Here is a 27,828-nt window from a genome sequence, read left to right as displayed (position 1 = left end):
GGAAGAGATGAGGAGGATGAGGGAGAAAGGCTGAATGAAGGAGAAAGGCTGGGATGTCTCCTTAAGCTCATCTGCTGCTGCTAAGTCACTTCAGTCGTGTCCAACTCTGTGCGACCCCATAGACGGCAGCCCACCAGGCTCCCCCATCTCTAGGATTCTCCAGGCAAGAACACTGGAGTGGGTTGCCATTTCCTTCTCCAACAATGAAAGTGAAAAGTGAAAGCGAAGTCGCTCAGTCGTGTCCGACCCTCAGCGACCCCATGGACTGCAGCCTTCCAGGCTCCTCCATCCATGGGATTTTCCAGGCAAGAGTACTGGAGTGGGGTGCCATTGCCTTCTCCGTTAAGCTCATCAGACCCTTTCAAAAAAGTGTTGTTGTGAATAGTACTGTTATAACAGCAATTAAAAGGTGGTGGTTAACAGTCAAATAATTCTGGCTAGTGCTTACTTATGGTTACCAAGACCAGCAGTTGACCTTTCCTTAGGAATGGAAAATGATAGAAGTGTTAACACACAACCTACTTGCTAACTGCAGTTAAAGAAAACACTTTATATGGTCAGACTACTAGCACATGACCTTTATTTTTCTTTTTTGAAAGTGTAATGAAGAGCTCCTAATAAGGTCACTGTATCAGTACAAGCTAACTGTCTGCCCCACCAGCCATGAGACTGACTCTAGTCTGTTCCTACACCTCCAGGGGTTTCCTCTGACTTCTCAGAGCCTCCGTATCTAAAGCTTCAGGTGTTTCCCAAGTGTTTTTCAGAGTTAAGGGTTAACTGCCTTCCACCCCTCTCTTTTCTTTTTTAAAGCTCCACATAACCACTCCAAGTTGAATTTCTCCCAGTAATGGCCATGGCCATCCTGATGGGTTGAGCTGCCGTGTCTGGTATCCATCTCCTGGTGACCTTTCTCTAAGCAGAGCAGGAATTTTATATTCGTTTTTCAAGCTCAACTCTACTGATCACTATTTTTACATGCAAGACTCTTTCAAACTCAGCTGTTATATGACAACCCTTTTGAACATAACACCTAGGAGAGTACATCACATTTGTGTGTGTTCATTTCTGTCTCCTCCCACTATAATGACCTTCCCTCAGAGCAGGGACTTTATTTTGCTACTGTGTTAGCTCCCAACCTTAAACCAGAGTCTGGCATATAGTAGGTTTTCAGAATTAAACCAACACGTTTATTTATTTTATCCATGGATACCTCAGAGATATTGCAGGTTTGAGTCCACTGCAATAAGGCAAATACTGCAATGTAGTGAGTTATATGAATATTCTGGTTTCTCAGTGTATTTAAAGTTATGTTTCTATTACATGATAGTATATTGTGGGTGATAGCATTGTCTGAAAAAAACAATGTACATGACTTAATTTAAAAATGCTTTATGGCTACAAAATGCTAACCATCACATGATAACACAACACTTCAACTTGTAGAAAATTTAGTATCTGTGAAGCACCGTAACGTGAAATGCAGTAAGACAAGGTATGTCTGCATAAGGCCTGAACTTCACATGCATGCCACTGATCCCAGCTCGCTCCTTTTTGTATAAACCTCCTCCCTAGAAGGAGAGTCAGGTCTTCTCTCACCAGCAGGTCCTTCCTTCTCCTGCTCTCCTTCCCTGGGATTTTGGCCCCAGTTGCTCACATTCCATCTCCAGCAGCTCTCAGTTCTTCTGCACTATAATTAAGCGATCTCCCCTGGCCAAATGTATTGAGCTCCTTAAATCCTCCCTCCCTCCCTTCTCTCTGGAGAGTCACTCAAGGCCTTCCCAGGATCAGCCTCGGTGCTTTTTCTCCAGACTGCACAGCATCTAACCTTAACCTGGGTTTCTGTGAGTAGAGAGGTGAAGAGTGGGCAGGATAAGAAAGATGAGGTGGGCTAGTTTATAGGGAGAGAGCATTGTGGGGGAGAAGGGATGGATAAAGCCACCCAGGCACTGACCCAGCTGTGCCCCAAATTGCTGTGTGATCCTGGGCAAGCCACTCCCCTGCTCTCTATATCTTTTCACGTGGAGGCAGGGACAGAGGGAGGCAGGAGAAATGATCACTTAGGTGTCTTCTCCATATAGTTCAGGATCTTCTCTCTCATATGTGATGAATGGAAAACTTCTCACTAAAGAAATAGTTTGCGAACTTCCTCTTCCTCCTAGCCAGCTCCTGGCCATCACCAAATGCCACAGGACACATATATCCAATCACCACTGTAGTAGTGACTAGGCAGTGTGACCAACTCATCCAAGTCTGCCCAGGACTCTCCCAGTTTCAACACTGAGAATCCCAAGCACACCAGGATGGTTGGCCATCCTATGACTAGACCACAGCTTCTTGATGGCAAGGATCTTGTTCACGACTGCGCATGCTCTGCCTGGCACTGTTCTGGCCATCAGCAAGCATTCATTCAGCCAGCATCTGCTGAATAAACTGAGGCTACTGTTTCAAAGCACCCAACACACATATAATGGATACACATAGTCCCGGTTCCTATTTTCATCTCAACATTGAAGCAGAACTTACAAGGCTGAGGGGAGAGGCAAAAAGAGGGAGGAAGACCAGCATGTCAGACGAGATGTCCTCATACCTGCCGGTCCCACCCACCATCATTACTGCCAGACACTGAACTGAGGACAGGAGCCTGCCTACAGCAGGGCATCCCAAGTCCTGCCAAAGGAACACACGTCCAAGAGCTGCTATGGAAGAGGGTTGTTCAGATCAAGCCCAGCGCTTCTGGTCCGAAATCTGGCCACTTTACCCAACAACCAGCCCCAGCCTCTACCTGAGGGCTATGCCTCTTGTATTCACATGCCAATGATCTCCCCCAGCCCCTATGTCTACTGGAGTCTGGCCAGTACAGCCTCTGTTCCCAGAGCCTGCCGTCCCCACCCACTCTGGTGTCTGCTTCTGTCTACCCCCGTCTCTGCTCACCTCTCCAGAGAAGGGCCAGGGTACATGAGAGTCAGAGGAGCCACCAGGGTGGCTATAACCGACCCTTCCCTATTTACATGCCTTGAGAAAGCCTGACTGTACCAGACTGGTGCCTTAATCATTTTGAGAAGAGGCACATTCTCCTGTAAAATTAAGCCATAAAAGTTCCCTTTGTACTTTTATTCTTGTTCAAAGTTAAGCCATTTTCCACTAAAGATAAAAACAAGGCATTTCTGAGCAGGGAGAACTGTGGCTGTCTAATAAGCTGGGATTGATGGTCCTGATAAAGCTGACTGTATCGATCCCTGCACACAGAGGTGGTATGGGGACAGGAGCCTCCCACCAGAGCTCCCCAGGACGGTTTTGAGCTGTTCGTGAGGCAAGTTTATGTCAAGAGCTTTAGTGATGCCATTACCTGCGAGAGGCAGAGAGGCAGTACCAGACTAAGAGAGGCCAAGTCAGGCACCTGGGAACTGGATATCAGCCAGGGCAGCAGCCAGACCCCTCCACAGTGGAGGGATGGATTCTTCCTGTGACCCGGGCAAATCTATGAGCTCCCAGTGCATCGAAGCATGACTCGTGGAGGCTGATTGACCCCTTCCAGTGTGAAGATCAAAGTAGAATGTGAGCTGGGGGCTGCTGGCCAGTGTGTATGGGGAACTGGGTCTAACTATGCCTGGGTTCTGGGAGTGCAGGAGGGACCCACCTAGACCAAGCAGAGAGAAGATAACACGCCCCTGAATACCCACTTCCCTGAGTGTCCCCAGCCCCTCCTTTCTCCTAGATAGCGTCGAGGGTCTCCCCTATACTGCGGTCAGCACACGATGGTTCAGCTGTACTGTTGACCTCCTAAGGATGGCACCCTGGGATCAGCAGTGTCTTCTTATCCCTTCACGGCCATCTGTGTCCTCACCCTGGCCTCCACCCTCCCACCTGCACCCACAGGACTTGTTTGATCCTCCTCTGACTTCACTTGGTTACACTTCTGGCTTCTTCCAGAACTTTTCAGATTAGACAGGTTCCCAGCCTGCCAGCATTCAGTCTGTTGGACTTAATGAGACCCAAGGATGAGAGCAGTGTGGGGGTTCTCACTGGGCACGCATGCAATCAAGACTTCCACTCCTGGTGGCTGGCATCTCTATCTCTGTAATCTCTGGAGCTCAGAGACTGCACCGTGCTTGCTACCCCTACTGCCCAGGGACTCCATACAGAATATCTTGAAGTAACAACATTAATAAGTTCCACCTACTGAGTGCTAATGACTCATGACAAATCATACTAAGAGATGTACGTATATTTTTACCTTTCCCCCCCTCTGATTTTTATTCTTTCCTATAGGAAAAATCCTATAGGGTAAACATTTTATCCCCATTTTATAGATGAGGGCAGTTGGACTGAGACAGCAAGTTATTTTCCAGGGCTTCCACCTGGGCTCATTTGCCTCCAAAGTCAGTGCTCAAAGGTCCCATTAAACCAGGGTCTGCACCTTCCTTCTATGACCATCTAGAGATTTGTCTGGCCAGACATCGGTGTTATGACAACCCAGAGACCTGGTGGAGGGAGGGATGAAATGGAAGTCACTCCAGGTCAACTCTGATGAAAGATAGGGTAGACACAGCGCATCTAGGAGGGTGATGTGGACTATTACAATAAAGCTCTACTGGTCATGTGAAGCCTAGATTGCCTTCCTGTTTCATTGAGCCCATAGAGATAGCAATCCCCGAACACACTCTTTGTTTGAAGCCGGGTTCTCTGCGCTCCTCCAGAGCCTGGGTGTGTGGTTTCCGATGGTGTGATTATGCAACTGTGTGTAGACACTGGCGTACAAAGAATCCCAGCCACCTGCTGTCACCTGAGTAAGCTCAGCTCCTTCCTCCCTGACAGCATACGTATAAACCAGCGAAGAAAGACACAGTGTGCTTCCTGGCCTGGGGTGTGATCCCTGTTAGACTCTCACAGGCTCCTTTGTTTTTCTTTCATGCCACGTATATGCTATTGCCACTTAGCTTTTATGTGATTATTTAACAGATGTCAGTATTTCCACTAGACTATAAGCTGCATGAGATCAAGACCACATCTGCTTTGCTCACCAGCCCCCCACCCCCACCCCCGTGCCTCATGCAGCACCCAGCACAGAGAACAAACTCAGGAAGCACCCAGGATCTGGCTGAATGAACAACTGAACAAACGTTCAAGCAGTGAACACTAGAATGAATGCAGGCCCAGGAAAAGCCCGCGGGTGGGACTTCCACCACAGCCTAACAGAATGGAATCCTGGAGTTGGACATTTACTCCCTGCCCAACCACAACCACAAGCCCAGATCATCCAATAAGCCAGAGGGGTCGTGGAGGCAATGGGATATTTAGTGTAGCCAGGGGCTTCAGGGTCCTGGTAGGATGCATGTCTGGCTCAGATGTGGAAGAGATAGTGGACAGAAGTTTTAATCATCTACAAGGCAAGGGAAATGGGCCAGCCTCATCTCAGAAGAGTGTCTGACACCAGAATGACAACAGGTAAAATTCTAAGTAGAGGTGATCATCAAAGTGTCCAGCTTTCACTCAGAAACAGTTCTACTAACATCCTTTCAGGGGACTCTACTGATTTGGAGCAAGGATCTGCTATATCAAACATAGACTATAAGTAGAAGAAGGAGGGAAATGAATCAATTAAACTGTAAATAGCCAACAGGAAGCAGGGCAATCATTTGCTCCTAAAACTTATTAGAAATCCAGGGGAAATGGGATTGCTGGGACTACACAGACAGCATCCAGCGCTAGTGGAGAAGTCAGACAAGGGACTGAGCGTCTCCGTGTGGGGGGTTTGTGGGTGAGCAGACCAGGCCTGTGGCAAGGTGAGCTGAGGAACGTGGGGGAGGTGGGGAAGGCAGGCACTGCAGGTGGGAAGGAGGAGGATGGGGCATCTTTGCTTTCCAGCAGAGCCTGGCTCCAGCCTCTGATGCTCAGAACTCTGGGGCTGGGGAGAAACCACTCTGATCTGTCTTGCAATGCCTGCCTGGCCCTCCTCTCATCTAGTGCCAGCGTGGAAGGCCTGGCCTGTGTCACTCCTTGTCTGCTTGGTGGTCCTTCTAGTACATAAAGTCATGACCGTGCCCCCAGGCCATCCATTTTACAAATCAGAGACCCCGATGTGTTCAGTCGCTCAGTCGTGTCTGACTCTTTATGACCCCTTTGACTGTAGCCTGCCAGGCTCCTCCGTCCAGGGAGTTTTCCAGACAAGAATACTGGAATGGGCTGTCATTTCCTCCTCCAAGGGATCTTCCCAACCCAGGGATCAAACCCAGGTCTCTTGCATCTCCTGCACTGGCAGGCAGATTCTTTACCATTGAGCCAGCAGGGAAGCCCAGGGACCCAGAGTAACAAAAAGTTAAATAGCAGTTACTGTGATGTTAGGCAATGTTCTAAGGTGTCTACATATATTACATGTTCAATCTGTGTATTACCATCTCCAATTTACAGACAGGAAAACCAAGGCATAGAAACGCTAGTTAACTTGCTGGAGGTCAACCAGTTTAGAAGCGAGAGACCTGGCCTTGGAATCCAGGCAATCGGGTTTTACATATTATTCTATAATCCAGCAGAAACTTCATCTGTCTGTCATGTTACCCAGTTTTTCCTCTTGAGTTGTTCTCTAAACATACCTCACTTTCTCTATATCCCATAAAATCCAATTCTGTAGCTTTGATCTGAGTAGCAGAATAGAACAAAACTATTCACCTCCCCATTTTAAGACATTAATATTGCTCAAGATTACATTATATTTAAGAACAATCATGTGATACTACTGGTTCATAATATGTTTAATTAACCAGGAACCACAAGTACTTTCCCAGATTGCCCCAGTTAAGAAGTATTTCCTCCTGTGTCTGTGCAGTTAGCATTTTTGATGCAGCAGCAGAATCATTATTCGGGGTGTTGATTTTACCCCTTTGTTCTGAGGCAACCGTCATGGAAGCCTCATCTTCCAAAGACCTCTGGGTCATCTCCACAGAGCCAAGATTCCAAACTAGAAAAGCCCCCCTAGGAAGGGTGGGGCGAGGGGGCTGTATAGCATCCTAGAGACACAGACTTACGTAAAAACACCAGGAACTTGATCAAGTTTCTTAACCTAGGAAATATTCAGCATTCTCCTAAATAAAATGTGAACAATAATAACTACCCCATAGAGACATGAGGATAAAAGTTAAAGGAGAAGGCGGACATTAATCTGTCTGCACAGTGCCTGCCACACAGGAAGGACTGGTGAGCAGACAGTGGCTCTTGGGGTAAATCCTTGGCCCTGGGGAAGCAACCCCTAGATAATCCAGTGATCATGTCCCAGCTTCTCACCTGAAACTGCCCTGCTTCCCCACCAGGACCAGATACATAGCCTGTGGGGCTCAGTGCAAAAGGAAAACATGGTGGCCTTTGTCGAAAACTTACTAAGAATTTTAACACAGCAAAGGCAGAACATTAAACCAAGGGCAGGGCACTTTTAGCCTTCTGAGGATCTTGTGCCCACTGGATAGTGTCCTAACACTGCCACTGTAAGAAAGTCCTGCATCTTGGTGCCTTCAAACAACACACATTAGTTATCTTCCATTCTGGAGGCCAGAAGTCTGACAGAGGTCTCACTGGGCTGAAGTCAAAGTGTCAGCAGAACCGCATTCCTTTCTGGAAGTTCCAGGTGATAACCTGTTAGACACTGTCCTTGCTTTTTCAGTATCTACAGGTTTCCCCCATTTACAGCTCTTTTCCATCTTCAAAGCCAGCAGTGTCTGGCTGAGTCCTTCTCACATTGCCATCGCTCTGGCTTTCTCTTCCACATTTAAATGCTCTGGGATTACTCTGGGCTCGTCCAGATAATTCAGGATGATCTCCTTATTCTAAAGCCAACTGATTAGCCACCTCAATTCCATCTGCAACCTTAATTCTCCTTTGCATACACCATGTTTAAAGGTTCCAGAGACCAGGATGTGGACACCCTTGGGAGGCTGTTACCTGCCTACCATACATGATGCTCATGAAGACAGTCCTCCTGAACCCCAAAGTTCAGAGATCTCAGAGGTTTGTCTAGCGGCTGCAGCATGAAGACCCTGTGACCTTCCAATCTGTACACACAGATCTGCTGGCCATACTCATAGTGGTAACACCGCAAACACCCATAGCCACCTTGGATGGACCCTAACCTGCTCCCAGGAGGATCCAGAACCCTGGCTCCAGGCTTTATTCTTTCCCTGCTGTAATCCCGTCCTGACTCTTTCCACTTCAATGTTCTTCTTTCCAGAGTCTCCCCAGCTGAAGACCCACGACTCCTTTGGGGACAGGCGTGCGTGCTTCTGCCCCAGTTGCTACCACTAGGGGCTGCAGAAGATAGTCCAGTCCCCTTTACCAGCCCCTTGTACCCTGGTGGCTCAGACGGTAAAGAATCTGCCTGCAGTGCTGGAGACCCAGGTTCAATCCTTGGGTCAGAAAGGGAATGGCTACCCACTCCAGTATTCCTGCCTGGAGAATTCCATGGACAGAGGAGTCTCTGGGCCTGGGCTACAGTTCATGGAGTAGCAAAAGAGTCAAACATGATTTAGTGACTAAACCACCACCAGCAGCAAGGAGCAGTTGAATCCCAAATTACAGCTGGGCAGTGACAAGTACAGATGACAACTGGGACTTGTGACTGGTACCTAAAGTGGGGCCAGTCTTGTGGGACTGAGCCTTTAACTTATGGGATCTGACACTAACTCTGGTAGGTAGCATCTAAAGCTAACTGAATTGTAGGGACACCCAGCTGGTGTCACAGAATTGGTCGATATTGGGGAAAAAACCCACATCTGGTGTCAAAGTGTCATGAGTAGAAGAGTAAAGCGTGTGTCTTCTACCTGCTCCAGAAGGTTACTGTGAGACATCAAAGAGTTAATGTAAATAAAGTGTGAAATGCTTCCCTGAAAACATGGCTCATGCTATATAAACGTTTGGCAGTGTAATTTGAAATAGGATGACAGTAAAGATATTGAAAAGATATTTCTAAAATGAGTTAAACGGGATAAGCAAGCAATGACCTTGTTACAAGGCAGTGATGTTTTCATGGAAATTAACAGACAAAGAGAGGCACTGTTTTACCCAAGCATGTGCTTGTTTCGAGCGGTCCACCATCGGCTGTCTAATCCTGGGTGTGTGTCTGGCACAGCAGCTGAAGTAGAGCTAGACAGAGCCTTCCAGTCCATGTGCAAAGAGACACCACCGTCCTTAGAGCCTCCGCAGGAGCCCCTGCTGAGAGCAGGCAGGCTCAGCTCTGCCTTTTATCAGAGATTCTGTTTCACTGGCTATAAAAAGGGGTTGACAGAAGTCGCCTTGCCCACAGGGGAGGTGTGGAAGCTCGATAAACTGTAAAGTTCTGTGCAGAGGAAAGGTCTTTCCATTATGATTACTGCTTCTCTCCAGTGGCTCAGGAGGAAACCACAGAATTCAGCTCACCTGGAGTCCTCCAGAGACATCCCCCTCCAGCCCCGGCCCACGCACCTGCCACCACCTTCTTAGCAAACTCGGGAAGTCCAGGCTGGGCTGCCTTTTCTGCATGCACTCCCTTCAGAGCGGGCTTTCCAGGGAGCCCTGAACTTCAGAGAAAGGCCATGTGGTCTCTCCACCCAGCAACTCCTGCTTCTCTCCCATGGAAGCAGGAAGGACTGGTGTGTACAGCGCCTCTCTCAATGAAGGCTGGAAGGGTGTCAGTCAGCTCTCAGCATGCCTCCTGCACAGTCAAGGCAGCCCAGCTGTGGGCTCAGGTCAAAGGCCTGGATTTGGTTTCTGGATACATTGGTTCAAGTCTCAGCTCAGTCACTTATTCAACTGTGTGATGTCAGCCAGAGTTCTTACTCTTTCTGTTCCTCAGCTGCTTCGACTCTGAATGGGACTATGCCAACTGCCTGCCCACCTTCATGCAGGTTGGTGTGGTCCACATGGGAAGCACATCTCAACCAGTCAAGCTCATGCAAACACCAGTCATCATTACAGCCACGCTACAGTGAGCAAAATCTACCATTTCCCCTTATTTTGGGAAAAATGTGTATTGAGTTGTGCCTGAGTCTATAGCTTCTGTGCTGGCCAAGATCATGGCTGAGGCCTCTGCAGAGTCCTGTGTGTGTGTGCTAAGTCGCTTCAGTCATGTCTGACTCTTTGCAACCCTATAGACTATAGCCCACCAGGTTCCTCTGTCCACGGGATTCTCCAGGCATGAGCACTGGAGTGGGTTGCCATGCCCTCCTCCAGGGGATCTTCCTGACCCAGGGTTTGAACCTGTGTTTCCTGCATTGCAGGTGGATTCTTTACCCACCGAGCCATCTGGGAAGCCCCCAAGTATTCTTTAAATGAACATATACTCTTCTTTCCCTGTGTAGATCCTTAGATGGTCTTTCATCCCTAGAGCCCAGCCAGGCTCACTTGGGCTAAGAAAAACCATACCTCACTACAGGGCATACAGCAGATGTTCAATAAATGTCTATGAAACTGAACTGAACTCTCCTTCCCAAAGAACACAGACTCCAAACCCAGAAGCAAAATCTTTCTTGAAAACTCCAGACACAAGCTAACTGTGGTTTGCAGCTTTAAGAAAAATTTTAAAATAAGTAGAAAGAGAGGAAGAGAAGGTGCGGAGGGGGGAGCTCACAAAAGTTAATGAGATTTTCTCAGCTGTGGTACGTGCCCACATTTTTAATAATTAGGAGTAATAAAAATTCTAACTGAACCTTAAAGGAACATCTTTTGTAACAAAGAGAGAAGTCAAGACAGACTTCTCTGTCGGGTGTAATGACTTGTTAGCCTTGGAAGATGGATGTACTTTAAGAAACTAATTTACAGAAAAAAATAATTGTTCATAAAAATGCAACTAATTGGGTTAAAATGACTTATTAACAGGAGTGCCAGATGATTCTTGTGCCCTTAAGGATTAAATTCGGTTATTAGTCCTCAAAATTTCTTATTTCTAATGGAAGAAAGCCTTCTCCCTGCTTAGCAGATAGAGAAACTGAGGCTGGAGGAGAGGGAGAGTGACTTGCTCGATGCAGGCCGAGGAGGGAGGACCCTAAGCTAAAGCTGGGAAGCAATCAGGAGTCCAGACACCCAGTCCTGGCTCTGTCCCCAGCACCATGGGGACCCCACCTCCCCACCGGCAGGTCGACAAGGGCCCGGCCACTGACTCTGCTCACCCACTGGGTCTGAGGTCAGGCAGGGGCCGGTCGAGGGGTAGGCGGTCACTGAGGTAGGCGTTGTAGCCGTAGTACTGGAACTGCTTCAGGGCCACACGCCGGCCTTCGGGGCTGAGCTCCTGGCCCCAGTGTGCAAACAGAGAGGAGTCTGTGAAGGGCTCAGCCTCTGCCTCCTCAGGTTTGGCGGGGGCTTCTGGAGAAAGAAGGGATAAGGAGACAGTGGGTCAGAGTACACGCCTGCATATGCCATGACAGCCCCTTACCCTTCCTCACCATTGCTTTGGATAAAACGATCTTAGCCCCAACTTTGGGGGTGGGGGGAATAGAATCATCATGCTCCCCCAAGCCCATTTATCCTTCCATATATCCATTCATCCACCCAACAAGCACTAACACAATGGATATGGAAATACACCCAGCAGAGTCCGCAGGGAAGCCAGTGGGTGTGACCCTGATGCCCCATGGCTTTATGTCAGAATCTCCTTTTCCAGTCTGCCTTCTCATCAGGCACTGGGCCCAGCCCTTGAATGGGGTTTCTGCTTCTCTTTCCCCAGAGCACACCCCTATTCCCTGTTAGTCCTAAACTGTCCCACACCCGGATCCCCAAGCTGAGTGTCTGCTCCATTGTCCAGTTCTTGCCAGTCCACTCTCTCTCCACTGTCTGGTCCTGCTGAGAGTTTCCTGGCTACACCCTATGAGATTCACCTAACTGCTAGGACCCTCAGCCAAATTGCCTCCTGCTGCTTCAGGATAGGGGCTCGTTGGCACAGCGGATAGACAGACCATCCCCAAATCTCCACACACTCTGGGCACTGCTCATTGGACCTCTGGTAGACTTTGTAGGGGCAATGCTCACACCACATCAAGAGAACTCATGGTTCTCCTGGAAATTTCCAAGAAAATGGAGGGGGTATTATTACTACAAGAGCAGAGGCTTGGATTTATATAGACACAGATTCAAACAAATCCCTGCCCCACTATTCACTGGCGATATGATCATAAGCAAACACTCAACTTCTTGACGCCTTGATTTCCTCACTTGCAATGTGGGGATATTAATAATAATACCTACTCCTCATTCCTGAGATCTGTGAGGATTACATGCAATAATGTACATGAAACACTTGTTTCGGAGTACGCGCACAATAACAGGGTTGCTATAGTAAGGGCAGCCTGGAGGGTCAAGTCCCTTTTTTACAGGGATAGTGAGTAGGTCTTGCCAGGACACAGGCTGACTGGTCAGGACTATAGAACTCATTCCAAGGGACCAGGTAGTCAGGCCCACCATTCAAATGCCAGCAATCACAGAAATTGGACAGGGATGCTAAGGCCACTGGACTGGCCTTTCATGTTCATAAACATGATGTAAGTAAGAGATGGAGCCTGGAATGAGACAGGGACCAGGAAGAAAGCAGAAGGGGGTTCAGAACAGGAGAGACAGGCTTAGGACACTTGCCAAAGTCCCTTCAGCTATCTACATGGAGCCAGGAGGTGCAAACACACTTATGTCAGGTAACTTAAAGGTACAGTCTGGAGACAGGCAAAGGGAGGGCCACTTGGTCTTCAAGGCCGGAGAGCTCAGAGCGGCATACCACCACCTCCTCCTGACAGATTCTTGGAAGTGTCCATCTGGGAAGAGGAGGAGGCTTGCGAATAAGAGGGGGACACTTCCAGCACCCAGAACACTCCTGTCACAGAAGGGGTGCTCCCGGGAGAGGAAGCGCCATCACTGGAGGTGCACAAAGGATGTCATGGACGGAGGCGCTGTCACCGCTCCTTGCAAATTAGACAGCGCCTGATTCTGAAAGCAGAGGAGCGCACCAACGCCAGAGACTCGCGTCAGGGAGACACCAAAACTCGTGCCCACGGAGCTGGCACTCACACCAACGCCAGAGACTCCAGTCAGGGAGACACTGAAACTCGTGCCCACGGAGCTGGCACTCACACCAGCGCCAGAGACTCGAGTCAGGGAGACACCGAAACTCGTGCCCAAGGAGCTGGCACTCGCACCAACGCCAGAGACTCGAGTCAGGGAGACACCGAAACTCGTGCCCACGGAGCTGGCCCTCACACCAACGCCAGAGACTCGAGTCAGGGAGACACCGAAACTCGTGCCCACGGAGCTGGCCCTCACACCAGCGCCAGAGACTTGAGTCAGGGAGACACCAAAACTCGTGCCCACGGAGCTGGCACTCACACCAGCGCCAGAGACTCGAGTCAGGGAGACACCAAAACTCGTGCCAACGGAGCTGGCCCTCACACCAACGCCAGAGACTCGAGTCAGGGAGACACCGAAACTCATGCCCACGGAGCTGGCCCTCACACCAGCGCCAGAGACTCGAGTCAGGGAGACACCAAAAGTCGTGCCCACAGAGCTGGCACTCACACCAGCGCCAGAGACTCGAGTCAGGGAGACACCGAAACTCGTGCCCAAGGAGCTGGCACTCACACCAGCGCCAGAGACTCGAGTCAGGAGACACCGAAACTCGTGCCCACGGAGCTGGCCCTCACACCAGCGCCAGAGACTCGAGTCAGGGAGACACCAAAACTCGTGCCCACGGAGCTGGCACTCACACCAGCACCAGAGACTCGAGTCAGGGAGACACCGAAACTCGTGCCTTCGGAGCTGGCCCTCACACCAGCGCCAGAGACTCGAGTCAGGGAGACACCAAAAGTCGTGCCCACAGAGCTGGCACTCACACCAGCGCCAGAGACTCGAGTCAGGAGACACCGAAACTCGTGCCCACGGAGCTGGCCCTCGCAGGTGCTGGGTGAACGTGTGTAAGCACCTCTGCTTTTTGGGGGCCATGTCCTGGGCATATACTCACACTGGAGATCCATGTAACTCCTGGGATAACCATCACAGCTAGCACTTGCTGAGTGCTTACCATGAGTGAGGCTCTGCCATAAGCATTTTCCACTTACCAACTCATTTCCCCCCTACAGGGTGGGGACTGCCACTGTCACCATTCTAGAGAGAGTGAACATGAGGCGCACAGAGGATAAGAACCTTGACCTTCACTTAGGAGGACGTGAAGTAGCTGAGATGCAGTCTGAGGTAGTCTGTCCCCCGAGGCAGTGGCCCTAACCATTAGGCTGCACTGCCTCTACAGAGCAAAGGGCTGGATACAGGTGAATTCCAAAGGTGAACACTGCCTGTCATCTCAGTTGCCAATTTTCCTTAAAGATGCAGGAGGAAACTCAGATATGTTAAACACATTAGGACATTTAAAGGAGTAAAATGCGAACTACGTGCGCATTTCTATGACAAAGCAAGAACTTCTGGGACTGCGGTGCTGCTCAAAGCTCCATCCCAGAGCTCAGGCTGCCCTTGGCCCTTCGACTTGGTGTGTTCGAAAGGAAATACAGGGCTCACCTGATCTTGAAGGTCCTTGTTCTTTCTAAAAAGATGGATGGTTCATTGTTTGGATTCAGGAGTAGTAAAAATCTAAATGAGTGAACCAACTGAATCACACATATAATATTTAACACAAATGGAGTTTTACTGCTCTCACATACCTAAACGGATATTATCAAGTAAAATCAGGTCATTTAATGAAAAAATTATGATTCACAATTAGACCAGTATAGCATGAAAATGGATTATAAACATATTAAAGTCCTGGGTCCCAGCACGTGCTTTTGCCTTTTTACTCAGTATGGTACAAAGGACAACATATTTGATGGCGGTGGGTTCTGAATGATGAGTCAGGGGCAGGACAGGGAGAAGAGGGGGTATATTTGGTGAATTTCTGCCTGAGCCAAGCACAGCGCTGGTTGATGTCTTTACCCAAGGTTATCTCTGTCATGCTCACAGGCTGGATCCCATGAGGGCAGGAGGACATCTGTCTTGTTCCCTGCTGTATCTGTGGCTCCCAGCAGAGTACGTGGCTCTTACAAGGAGATCAGTCCATCATTTCAAAACAAATCGGTTAATCAGTACTCCATAGTAGTTAGTTACTAGACACGAGGAAACCAGAGATGAAGAAGCTGAATGACTAATCTGAGGTCACCCAGTTTGTCAGGGGCATTGACGCTTTCCTCTGCACCGCCAAGTGGCAAACTATGGTCTGAGGGCCAAATCTGGCCCACCGTCTTTTACATAAATAAAGCTTTATTGTAACACATGATATTCGCTTGCTCTAAATTTAGCTATAGTGCTTCAGGACAACAAAGGCAGAGTATGACAGAGACCCATATGGCTTGAAAAGTGGAACATATGTACTTTCTGGCCCTTTAAGAAGAAATACGCTGACCCCTGCTCTACACCTCACATTTGACATCCCTTAGGTAAAGAGGACGTGACTCTGCTAATCCATTCATCTTGTTTCCTTAGGAGCACTGGCTGTAGAGAAAGAATGTATACTCCAGCTCTGCCATTTACCGGATTAGCTTAGCTGCACCTCAGTTCCTCATCTGGAAAGTGGAATGGGTACCAATAGTACCTTCTTCTTAGACTATTGGTGCACATTCAATGAGAAGGTCCATGCGAGAGCTTAGCACGGTGCCCAGCATGTAAGAAATGTTAGCACAGGGAGCGGCAGTGGCTAAGGACACACACAGCCCCACAGCCCGCCAGGGTGCTCCTCCACTGACACTTCTTGAGCTCAGGTGAGGAAGATGAATGAGGTCCCAGCTCTGGAAGATGCTGCTGTTGTGTAGCCCCAGATGAAGGGTGTCCATGTCGACAGAGTGGGCTCCCATTAACCAGTCCTAGACTCAACCCCTCGCACTCTCCAGTAAGAGAGCAGACCTATAAGAAGGAACATGTCTGACACAGTTAGGGTGACAAAGAGACCCCAGGGAAGTGCCTGGCTGGGTCCTCCGCAGGGGTCTGGAGGTGTCCAGACAGATCTGGTGAGGCGCAAGACCCACAGAGGTCTCTCACCCAATGATCAGGTGTCCCCGAAGGGCAAACATGGGCCATGGCCCCCGCTGGGGTTCACTCTTGACTCACGGAAGGGGTGACCTGAGAGACGTGTATATTCAGGGGGCTGAGTGCCTCCCCGGGCGAGCTCATTCATGGCACAAATGAGAAGAACACGAGGAACTCAGCCGGGCAGCTGAGCCAATGTTTGGAGGGTTCTGAGCGCAGCACGGAGGCTGTGGTTCCAGCCCACTCCTCACCCAGCCTTGCGCTCGTCTGTGTCCCAGGGAGAAGCAGGCTGAGAGGGAACACTGAAGGGCCATTTCCCTAGATGGTCACACACAGGGCACAAGCGGCGCCTGTGTGATGCTCGGGCAGGAGAGCTATTCCTCTGCCTCCCCTGACCCACTATGAACAACCACGTGCTGTGGGCAGGAGGGAGGCCCCAGTGGGGCCCGACTCATGGAGGACACTCACTGGAGACTCATTGGTTGAGGGGGGCAGTGCCGTGTTCTGCCCCTCTCTGCTCATGACCTCCCATAGCCAATGGTCCTTCTTGGCCTCTGGACAGATGGCTCTAACAGGGCAAAAACTACAGAACAAGAACTGGAGCTGCCAGCACCTCAGCAGGCCTGGGACGGCCAGTGAATGGGGAAGGAAGAACCACAACACACACTGCAAGTCCGAAAGGCCCGACTGGCCATGTGATTTGGAAATAGTTTCTGAACCTTCAAGCACGTATGCAAAGGTGCCACTTGCCAGCCATCACCAAAGGTTCTGTCCAAAGTGGCCAAGTGCCATTCAAAAATTATTTGAGGTCCAATGAGGAGGGGACTGCAGGCTAATCTTGGGTGTTTACTGCAAAACCTTGCCCCTGAAGCCGATCCCCTCATACACTGTACCCCAATTCCACTGCACTGGCCCTGCCCAGTGGTAAGACCAGGCCATTGCAGTGGTCCCATGATGTAGGTTCTATCATTCCCATCACAGATGAGAGGAGACTGCAGCTCAGAGACAGGAAAGAGCTTGATGCTGAAACTGTACTCCTGAGCACAGCCCAGCCTCTATGTTGTAGGAGAGATATACTGTCTGGCCTGAGGACTAGAGCACTTCAGGCCCTGAGAGGCTGCTGAAGTTGGTCTGCACTGGTTCACAGCAGCTGTTAACCCACTGCAATACCTTCACAGCACTGGTAACAGCTGCTTCCCCGAGGCCCTCCATGTGGCCCTCTTACCCCAACTGCTCTGGCCCTTTTCTTGGAATGATCCAGATCTTTCTACCAGCCAGCCTCTGCCTCCCCATCCCAGCTGCTCCACACTGTGACCAGCATTTATGCCAACTGGTTAGTGTCTCTGCCTTGCTAGTTAAGTACAATTTGACTATTACTTGCTCGCGCCCTTCCTAGGAGGCCTCTGAAAAAGAATTATGGGTTTCTGGAGACCTTTCACTCAGTTCATCTGTTCCCCACGTTAGTGCCCAGGCCTCATTACGCATGACCTGTTTTCCAGAAAGTTCTGCCAGGGATCACAGAAGGCATCCAGGAAATGCCACGATATGGTCCCAGAGATAGGCCCACAGAGCCTGACATGCAGCCCACTAATGAGAGCGGAGAATTGCAGATCCAGGTCCTGACAGCCTCCATGCTAATTCACAGAGACAGGAGGGAACTGGGGCAGGAAAGCAGCTTGCGAAGCTCCAAGCAGTGAATGTACCAGAGGCTGCAGCTCTGAGCCTGAGCCCCAGCTCGCCAGCCAGGCACAAGGAGGCCATCTGGAGACCCAATCAAGGCCTGTGAGGCCTCTAAAGCCGCTGATGCTGAAAGCGGGAGGAATACCTGTGTGAGGAGGGCTGCTTCAGGGAGCAGCCGGAGTGAAGGCTCTCCCCGCTGCTTCTGCCTGTCTGGGCGGTGCCAAGACTGCACGATGGAGTAGAAAGAAAATGGGTCTTGGAGTGAAGCAGACATTACCATGCTGCCCAGCCCCTCCCATTTCTGATGGCCTGTCCTCTCTAGGACCACGTTCCTGAGGATCCCTGTCTTTTGGAGCTGAGCCATTTTGTCCGCTCCCACCACGCCCTTCAGTGGAAACTCTGAGGCTGGAGGAGCTGCAGAAGAGGCTGTAGCCCAGACCTCTCCCTGAGCCCGACTCTGCTCCTTAGACTTTAAGATGAATCTTAAAATAGCAACAGAAGGGGTCACGTGCTCGATCCCTGCTGGTGGTCAAAGTGATTTGGGGCTGGACAGCAGGACTGGCCAGGCTCTGCTGGGGGACAGACTGAGCCACCTGGGACGAGGCCCTCTTCGCTAAGGGCCAGTTAGCCAGTTGCTTAAGCTGGACTAGGGCTCACTGGAAGTGGCAGCCCTGCTTCTGATCCCATCATATGGGCACCTTTGGGAATATTTCCCCAAGCAGTGGAGCCCTCTTTTTTTTTTTTTTTTAATGGTTTTTCTCAGTTCTCTATATGCTCCTCTTCAAGGCAGAGTTAAGAAGACTTTGAGGGTGGGTGGCGAGAGGGTCTGCCTTCTGCCCTGCAGCCAGTCCTATAGCCTGCTATTTCGGTTTCTGCCCTCGGGCCATGCTCAGAGCTGAAGCTTTGGTGTTTGGTGGTGAGATCCATAGTCTAGGGACAGGGAGGCAGGGAGGAAGCAGGACAGGCAGGCCAATGTCCCAGGTAATTGCCTGCTGTGTGCACTGGGGCCCTATGTCTAGAGGACATCTGGGGGACAAGCACAGATGGTCCTGTCGCCTTGTCCTCCTCCCGGAGTGTCCTGGGGCCTCCTTCTCCTACTCTCCTAGGTCTGGTCTTCATTTTCTCTGGATTAGATCCACAGTCCAGCCCTTCAAGTCTGCATTTCCTTGGTTGTGGAACAGGAAGAGACTGCCAGGCTGGTGGGGGGAGCCGCTGTGAAGTCGGCTTTTGGAGGGATGAAGGCTAAGCATGAAATAATGGAGCTGGCAGTGCTGAATATCCAGATAAGAATTCTTAAAGCAGTTTCCTTTCCTTCCACTCCTTTTATTTTTTTTTTTAACAGCTTTATTAGGGTGTAATTTACATATCATAAAATTCACCTGTTTCAAAAGTACAGTTAAGTGATTCCTAGAAAACTTTTTTTCCGTTCTTGAGATGTCTTGTTGTATGCTTTATTTGGTGTTAAAAAGAGAAGGGCTAATTGAATATCCAGAAATGTACGTTGTTGGTGTTCAGTATCACCTGCTGGCTGGCTCCCTGCTGATGATAAAGGACCATTGTTCCCACTTAAACAGCCTGATGCCTGGGCCTCGCCCGAGAAGCCCGGAAGCCTGGGAAGTGTCTTCAGATCCTCAAATTCCATCCATGGGAGCAATATTGATGAGGCAGGATTCACACCTCCGCACATGGGGTGGTTCACCCCAGAACAGCAGCGGCTAGTCCTGACTGCTTCTGCTTGCCCTCTGCAGTGCCACCTCCACACTCCACGGTGTGTGCCCTCCCCACTTCTCTTCCAACACCCAGCCCTGGATCCAAAGTGGTGCCCCTGGGCCTGTCCTAGCTGGAGGGAGGCACCGAGATCCTGGGGGAGACAGGCGGTCCTGAGAGGCAGGAAGCCTCAGTCCACCCTCCCCTCCAACACGGGGCAAATCCCCGTTTCCTGCTCTGTGAGATGAACCCAGTGTTTGGGCTCTACTGGGGAAAAAAAGGAGGACTTGCAAACGTCACCATGATGCTTTTCTTACTCCTCGAAAAGGAAGGCATCAGGCCTCCACTTGTACCTGGGCTCCCAAGGGGAGATCTTCAGGTTTTTAAAAACATCCTTTGATGTGCTAAGAGTCCTAATAATAAGGAAGCAAAGTACTGTGTTGAGTTGAGGGTCTCCCCTCCTCTCCACTTTTAGAGACGCAGTACTGACATGAGCTGAAGGTCTTTTGCCCCCACAATTTGGCTTTCTTTTCCAGGAATCCTAAGAATGGCTAAGAGAAAGCAGTGGGATCTGGCAGGAAAGAGCTTGGAGATAATCAGAAGCAAAGAGCTCTGACAGTCTCAGGCCCCACACCATTAGAAGCCTCTGCAGAACAACTTTATCCACTGTGGAAAAGACACACAGGGAGAGCTTCCTCTGGCACGTGGAGAGCACTGCGGGGAAGGGGAGTGGCTGCCACAGAAGGCCTCCTGACCAGGCAGGGCCAGGCCTGCATGGCGAAGGACAGCCTCCCTCAGGGGCTCCAGAGTCAGCTCTGCCCATGACAGGCTGTGTGACCTTCGTCAATCTCCCTGAACCTCAGCCGGCTTGTCTGTTTGATGGGGATAATAAAACCTCTCGCTAACTGTGAAGATAAGGCGAGCTGCTGGCATCAGTAAAGTGCTTCGCAAACTGTCAGACTCCTGGCCGGTGGATTTGTTTCCTGTTGCTGCCGTAACACATGTCTACAAATTTAGTGACTTCATGCCAATGTATTATCTTGTAGTTCTGGAGGTCAAGGGTTTGACAGGGTCTCTCTAGAATAAAATCAAGGTATTGGCAGGGCTGTGTTCCTTTCTGCATGTCCTAGAGGACAATTCTTGAATCCTTGAATCCCCCATTCCAGCTTCTAGAGGCCACCTACTGTCCTTGGCCCATGACCCTCTTATTTCATGGCCAATGCCAACAACAGTGGGTTGAATTCCTCTCATGTGGCATCCCTCTGACTTCTGATCCCCTTTGACACTTTGAAGGACCCCATGATTACACTAGGCCCACCTGGACAATCCCGGACACTCCCTATTTTAAGGTCAACTGATGGGCACCCTGAATTCCATCTGCAACCTTAACTCCTCATTGCCGTATCAGCTAACATTCACAAACCCCAGAGATTGGGATGTACTTATCTTTGCGTGTGTGTGGGGAGGCACATTATTCTGTCTTACCTAGTAAGAGGTCCATCATTGTGGGTTTTGCTCTTTATAAAGGTGTGGTTCTAATACTCTGCTCTCAGGGTTGGAACCCTGAGAGGCAAAGGAATGACAATTCACGTTTGTTGAGAGCTGACCAGCTCTCAGCACAGTGGTGGTCTCCTCCCTGACATGGCTCTGGGACTGCACGAGGGGACACACACCCAGGAAACCAAGGGCAGGGCTGCCAGTCAGGCTCTCTGAAGGAGGCAGGTGCACATGAGGGCAGCAGGTGGCTGGAGCCTCGCCCCTGACCTTGAAGCCACCCTGGCCCTGCCTCCTTCATGCACCACTAATGAACAACAAACAAGAGCCCGGGAGGTGCAAGGCATGTGCCGAGGCCACTGCCCTCCTGCCTCCTGCTTCTTCCCCACCAGCTCTGACCGAACCATCCTCGTCTCCAACCGGCTCCTCACTGCCGGCCCTGCCTCCACTGCTGTGCTTTGAATTGGTGAGTTTGGTTACCCCAAACTCTGGCTTTCAAAACTCCCTGAAGCTGCAGTTCTATTGTTTTGGGAGTTTTCTCATCTGGGAATCTGAGAAATTGCATACTGGCAGATACCTAAAACCATCTGCATTAGATTTCATGGGAGTCATCAGAGGCAGTATGATGTAATGCGAGGGTTGGCAGACTCTTTCTGTAAAGGACCAGTAGTGAGTATTTTAGGTTTTCAGGTCACGAGGTCTTGGTTATAATTACTCCACTCTACCCTGGTTTCTTGAAAGCAGTCATAGATCATATGTAAATGAATGGGTGTGGCTTTGTTCCAGAAAGAGTGTTTCTACAGCAGGCAGCCGGTCAGCTCTGGCCCCTGGGCTGCAGTTGCTGACCCCTGGTGCAGAGGCAGCAGAGACTGGCTCCTGGCTGCTGCATCTACTAAGCAGGTCATAACTGCTCTGTGCCTCAGTTTCCTCACTAGTAAATAGGATAACAATAGCAACTCTGTAGGGTAGTAGTGAGAAATGGAGAAGGGATCCTGTGTCCAGCACTCAGAGCAGAGCCTGGCAGCTTGTAAGCTGGGTGAGTGTTAGCCAGGATCTGCCTGTCGGTCAAGAGCATCCACCTCCAGGACGCTGGCTATGACACACCTCTCAGCCTCATTGTATGAAGGCCCACTCTTACTCTCCTAGTACTGGCCTCATGGGCCACTACTCAAGCCCACCTAATTCAGCCCCAGCTGGGAGGGACCAAGGTAGTTATGATCCTGGGTGTTCAAGTCACTGAAAACAGGATCCTGAGCAAGGCCAGAATAGAGGACAGAGGAATCAGGCCTGCCCTTCTGGGAGGGGCTGGGAAGGATATGAGAAGGCTGGGGTTCAAGAAGTGTGACGGGTCCTAACAAGAAACCAGAGAATGAGTCAGGGGTCTAGGGAGAAGCACTAGTCATTTCATTCTGGGCTGACATGGCAGACAAGAAACAGGAACTCGTCTGACTCCAGATACCGTGTGATGGCCTCTGGCAGGCAGACAAATCTCACACCAGGTTCCTTGCCAGCCTGGGACCGCCATGCCCTCTACCATGGGCTGTGGGCCTGGGTGTGGCTGAGCTCACAGCTGAGACAGCCTGGCAGGTAGGGACAGCCAGAGCTCAGCGTGTGCATCCATGCTCATGGAAATGGAAATGGACTTGATTAGAAATTATGCAGAATGAAAGCAGCCATTAAAGGTCCAGGTTTTTATGCTCTGAGCCAACCACATAAAGAACATGTGAAAAACTCATTTTAGGGAGTGACAAATGTACATACCTTAGGAACGAGGATTTATAGGTGCCATTATGTGCTACTTTAAAACAACCCTTTAAACCTAGAATTCTGCCTAGGAGATATAATGAACTCTGAAGCACATACCATCTTTTTTTTTTTCCCTGAGAGCTGACAGCCTGGAGCTGAGCACCCAGACTTCTACTAAATATACACCTCACCATTCACACATAAAACACAGTGTTTCCACACATCAATTCTTGGGATGAACTAGTTGGTGACCCTGTTGACGTTAAAGTGGCATGCTTCTCCTGGCACAAATACGCAGATGGGAACAGCTGGGCTCGACAGGGAGAAAGAAATGTGCTCCTTTGCAGCAAGACGGTCTACAACCCGGACCAGCTTCAGACTGCCTGCAACAGCTGCAGCTCCTAGGTGTGGGACAGGCTACAGGAGAGTCCTTGCGTTGGGAAACCTGCAGCCTGAGGTAAGCTGGGAAGAGTGTGTCCCTGTCCTCTGTAATATTACTTTACCCTCTTCTCTCTGGTCTCAGCCTCTCTGGAAGCCTGCGGGTTTCCAGTGTCTTTCTTCTGGTCTTAAAGGGGCAGCCGTGTGCTGTCTGGCAGTGGTTCCCCTTCATGAATGAACATCAGACTTACCCAGAGGGCTTGATGCACCATGGCTCATGCTGGGCCCCGCCCCCAGGGTTTCTGATGTAGCAGCAGGTCTGGGGTGGGACCTGAGAATGTGCATGTCTAACAAATTCCCAGGAGATGCTGAAGCTGCTGAAGGGGCCCCACTCTGAGAACCAGGCTGTAGAGATGATGGGAGTCACAGGCTTCCTTCCAGCCCTGACTCTGCCGCTTATTCATCCTGAGAATGAGCAAGTCCCTCCCTCTCTTCAGGCCTTAGTTTTCTCTTGGGTAAACTTCCTGGAGTGGGATGTGATGATCTCTAAGACCCTTTCACATGATGCTAAGATAGTTTAGCTCACATGGGAATTGGTGAAGCAGAATGTTCAATTGTATCCTTAGGTCTCTAGTTCAAATTTTTTATTTTATAAATAAACTAAGGTCCAGAGAGGTTAAAATGACTTGCCCAAGGTCATACAGCTCGGTAGCAGCTGATTCTTAGACCATGTAAGTAGATCAAGCCTCTGAGTGCCCTCATTCGCTTCTCAGTGCATCTTCTACTACCCTTGAGGATTTCCGCAAAGTGGTGCTAGGGACAGACAACCTGCTGGACCCCCAAGTCTACCCAGTACCTCTGAAGCCGCCAAACCCTAGAGCCCAAACCTTGGACAGATCAGCAGCTCCTCCCTCAGATACTCCTCACCAAGGCTGGTGCCCAGGTCTAGATCTGCAGATGCACCTGCAGCCTATACGTCAGGCTGGCAGGGAGGTGAGAGGAGCACTGCAGGTGTGGAGGGAGAGGGTATTAATCACCAGAGCCCGGGACTATTCACCAGGCTCCCAGAGGACAGCAGGCTTCCTGTTTTGCTCAGTTATCATCAGCTGTATCCTTATCCAGGGGTGCACGTATGCACACACACACACAGAGTCACAGCAGCCCACAGCAGCCTACAAAGGCTCGTTCTGAAAACAGATTTCTCTAGTCCCAAGAGGCTGCTCACTGCATGTTGGAAGACCATTAAAATGTGTCATTTCAAAGATGAGAGAAGAACACTTGTAAAAACAAACTTGCATGAAGAAATATTATGGGGTTGCATTCTGGTTCAACAGCCACATTTGCATCTCTAAGTGCAGTTGCCAGTGGAGAAGGATCCATAGGACCTGGGTCAGGGGGGGCGGTGGGTGTGGTCACAGGCTCCTGGGTACCCGGGCTGTGGGGGCCCCAGGGCCAAGCGCCACCACTCCCAGCAGCTGTTGGCTCTCTGGACATCTTTTCTTGGTTGCTCTGAGTCGTAAATCTCCCAGCCCTGGCAGCCAAGGCTGTATTTCAGTGAAGAGAAGTGGATTTGTCCTTCGAAAAAAGTTAACAAACAGGCCCTCCCAACCCCAGGCTCTTGCAGGACCAGGAAAGGCTTTGAATCCATGTCAAAGAAGCCATCAAAGGAAATAGGCCGTTTCAAACAAAATCCATTTCTCAAGCATGACGGTAAAAATATTTATCACATGAAAGATGTGAAAACCTTTATGATGTCTCAACGTTCTGTATTATGGATGCAGCATGTGTCCAGCAGAATGTGTGCAAAAAAAAAAAAAACCCCGTTATGCCTGTGATTTTGAAAGGAAGAAAAAAATTAGACCTTTCCATCTGGTAAATTCTTAATTTACCAACCCCGTCGTGCTACATGGGCACCTGAGGCAGAGGATGGAGGTGGGCTCGGCTCAGAGTCAGATAAAAGAATCAAGGGCTTCAGACAAAGAAAGTCTACATGTCCGGACACAGTGAATAGGGGTCCCACACTTATCTATCTCTGTCAGCCGGGGGCCTTGGAGAGCATCCAAGCTCCTGCCTCGTGCACCACGGTGCACTTCAGGATTACCAACAGGGTCCAGACTTCCTTCAGGGACCTCCACAATCAGGAGCATTTGCTGTTCTAATGGATTTTCAAGGTGCAAGACAAAGCCTGTTCTTTCACCCAGAAAGGATCACAGGGGTGGGGAGGGGTGGGGGTGGGGGGCAAGCCAGCCTTTCTGGGAGGCCCAAATTTCTCAGTCTCAGATCTGAGGATGAAAGGTCTGCTCAGAGAACCTAGGGTGCCCAGGTTCTACCGTCATGCCACACCTCACAGTTGGTGGATTGCCAGAGAGGGCACTGGGATGCACGGCCTCTAACGGATCCATGAGCATATCCTTCTCTTCAAGAAGGAGAGGCACCCAACTCTAATGCCCTTTCCTCTGGATGGGTGGCTTAAAAAGAAGTGCCCTGGTGGGCCCTGGCACACTGAAAAAGACACAGGGGCTTGCCCTACCTTTTCTGGGTACCCACAGAGAGGTAGAAATTAAACTCTATGCATTTGGAGGAACAAATGTAAGTTAATTCACTTAATCAACAAACTGCATCGAGATGCAACTGTGCAGAGATAGCCTGGTCTGGAGGGGAAGTCCAGGACCTCTGAGCCACACAGCTGCAGTTTGGCTTCATTCTTCATTAGCTATGTGGCCTGGTATAAGTCACTTAACCTCTCTGTGCCTTGGTTTCCTAACGTGGAAAATTGGGGATAATCACACTACCTGCTTCCTCGTGGGGACTGAATAAATTAGTAAGACAGCCTCTCACATTCTATGTGCTATATAATCCCTGGCAAAGGTTGCTATAGTTATGGGCAGGTACTATGCTGGGTGCTAGGATAGAACTATGAGCAAACAGTGGGGCGTTTATGAGGTGGCTGCTCATTGCTTTCTCACCTTTCCCACCAGAGTCAGGGATACAGAGTAACTGAGAACAGGTAGCTATAGGGAAGGCTCCTATACCTTCCCTAATGGGACAAGAGGACCCAGAGCCCGCTGGTATCCTGGGGTGAGGTTCCTGGGGAAAGTCAGGCTCTGCTCCCGCTCCTCCCCCCATTCCTGCTAGGGTGAGGAGAGTAAGGGAAGTCGGGAAAGCTGCACGGGAGTAGGGGAGCCCAGTGCCCAAATGTGAGAGCCTCTGCATCAGGATGGATCTGTCTGACTGGGGAGCTGGGTGGGAGGCAGTGCCTTTTCCGGCCAGGTTGGTCTGTCATACATGCAGCCCAGGGGCTAGGACTCGGGGATTCCCTTCCTAGGGGGCTGTTACTCTGAGGGAGACCCTATGGATTCCTTGTAGCACGGGAGCTGTCCAGGCTGGCCTCTGCTCATGACCCAGTGGGCGGGCACCTTAGCAAGACAACCCGGAGTGTGAGGCTGAGAAGTGTAGCTCAGGCAGGGTCCTGAAGGCAGACCCCACGAACCAGAGAGGCCTGGAGGTGACAAGACCCTCCACTGTTGGGAGTCACAAAGAAGAAGCCCCCAGACCCCTCACACATATATGCCACTTGTCTTGTATAAGATATACCACAGTTAGCATCCTGAACCATAGAATTGGGCAAGGTCAGTGCCACATTAACCTTTCCTTCTGCCAGGCCCAAGTAGGAGGAGTGGAATTGAGGGATGTGTGGGGGTGCTGGGCTCTCTTGGGGTGAGGGGCTCACCCTGCCCAGAAGTCCTGCCTCTGAGCCCTTGTGTCCCTGCATTCCTTGACAGTGCACAGCTGAGCACAGCAGGTCAGAAAGTTCCCAGATGCAGACATGGGGCAGTCAGAGCCTGAAGGACCATCCATCCAGGACCACAGGAACCATCCATCCAGACCAGTGTTCTTTATAACTCACTACATTGATGTCTAGTGCATACATGTAAACACACGTAAGGGAAACCACAATTTACAAAACAGTCTTTAGCTTTACTATGTGTGACCAACACTGGTATATTCTATTTTTTGCTACACTATTTTGTTAAGAACAAATGTTGGGGACTTCCCTGATGGTCTGGTGGTTAAGAATACACCTGCCAACGCAGGGGAGCGCAGGTCCGACCATGGTTCGGGGCGACTCCACATACCTTGGGGCAACTAAGCCCATGTGCCACACCTGCTGGGCCTGCACACCCGGAGCCTGTGCTCTGCAGCCAGAGAAGCCGCCACAACGAGGAGTGTGCACATCACAACTGCAGAGTGGCCCCCACTCCCCACAACTAGGAAAAGCCCGCACACAGCAACGAAGACCTAGCAGCGCATCTAAAAAAAAAAGAACAAATGCTGGTTATGAACTAGGAAATTGATTCCATAACCTACTAATGGGTTGTGACCAGCATTTCGTAGAACAATGATCTAGATCAATGGATTGCAGCCTTTTATAAATCAATGTCTCCTTTTCATAAATATTAAAAATTCCTACTTTCATATTCCTTGAAATTTGAAAATAAATTATCACAATCGAAAACAAAAATAATGGCCATTTTGGAATACTTTTTCAAAGTATGCACGCCACCTGACTACTTTCCCAAGACTTTGATATAGAATCCCCCCATAGGAGAGAAGATGCCCTCCCCACAATTAACCTAGCTAAGAGTGGTTTTCAAGAGCTTCTGTGGACCCCCCTTTGGGGAAAGTGGACCCTGTGTTGGGGGAAAGGGAGACCTGAGGTCCCTTTACCATAATGCTTTGAGTCCTAAATTCCTAGAATTTTGCATAGAAAACTTTTGAAAGAAAGGGTCACTGGCTGAAAAAATGGTTGGAACCCCACAG

General features: G+C 50.0%; 1 protein-coding gene across 2 annotated transcripts in view; it reads right to left on the bottom strand.

The window, feature by feature from the left end:
* GALNT18 (polypeptide N-acetylgalactosaminyltransferase 18) overlaps positions 1-27,828 on the bottom strand; it is a 358,416-nt gene that overhangs the window by 177,725 nt on the left and 152,863 nt on the right. For both annotated transcript variants that reach the window (XM_061440790.1, XM_061440791.1), the window contains exon 2: positions 11,127-11,319. In XM_061440790.1, coding sequence (XP_061296774.1) covers positions 11,127-11,319 — 193 coding nt within the window. The remainder of the gene's footprint in view (positions 1-11,126; positions 11,320-27,828) is intronic.

The sequence above is a fragment of the Bos javanicus genome, chromosome 15 (assembly GCF_032452875.1).
Source record: "Bos javanicus breed banteng chromosome 15, ARS-OSU_banteng_1.0, whole genome shotgun sequence".
Classification (NCBI taxonomy): domain Eukaryota; kingdom Metazoa; phylum Chordata; class Mammalia; order Artiodactyla; family Bovidae; genus Bos; species Bos javanicus.
Note: the sequence above shows the minus strand (reverse complement) of the source record. Positions and strands in the feature narration are given on the sequence as shown.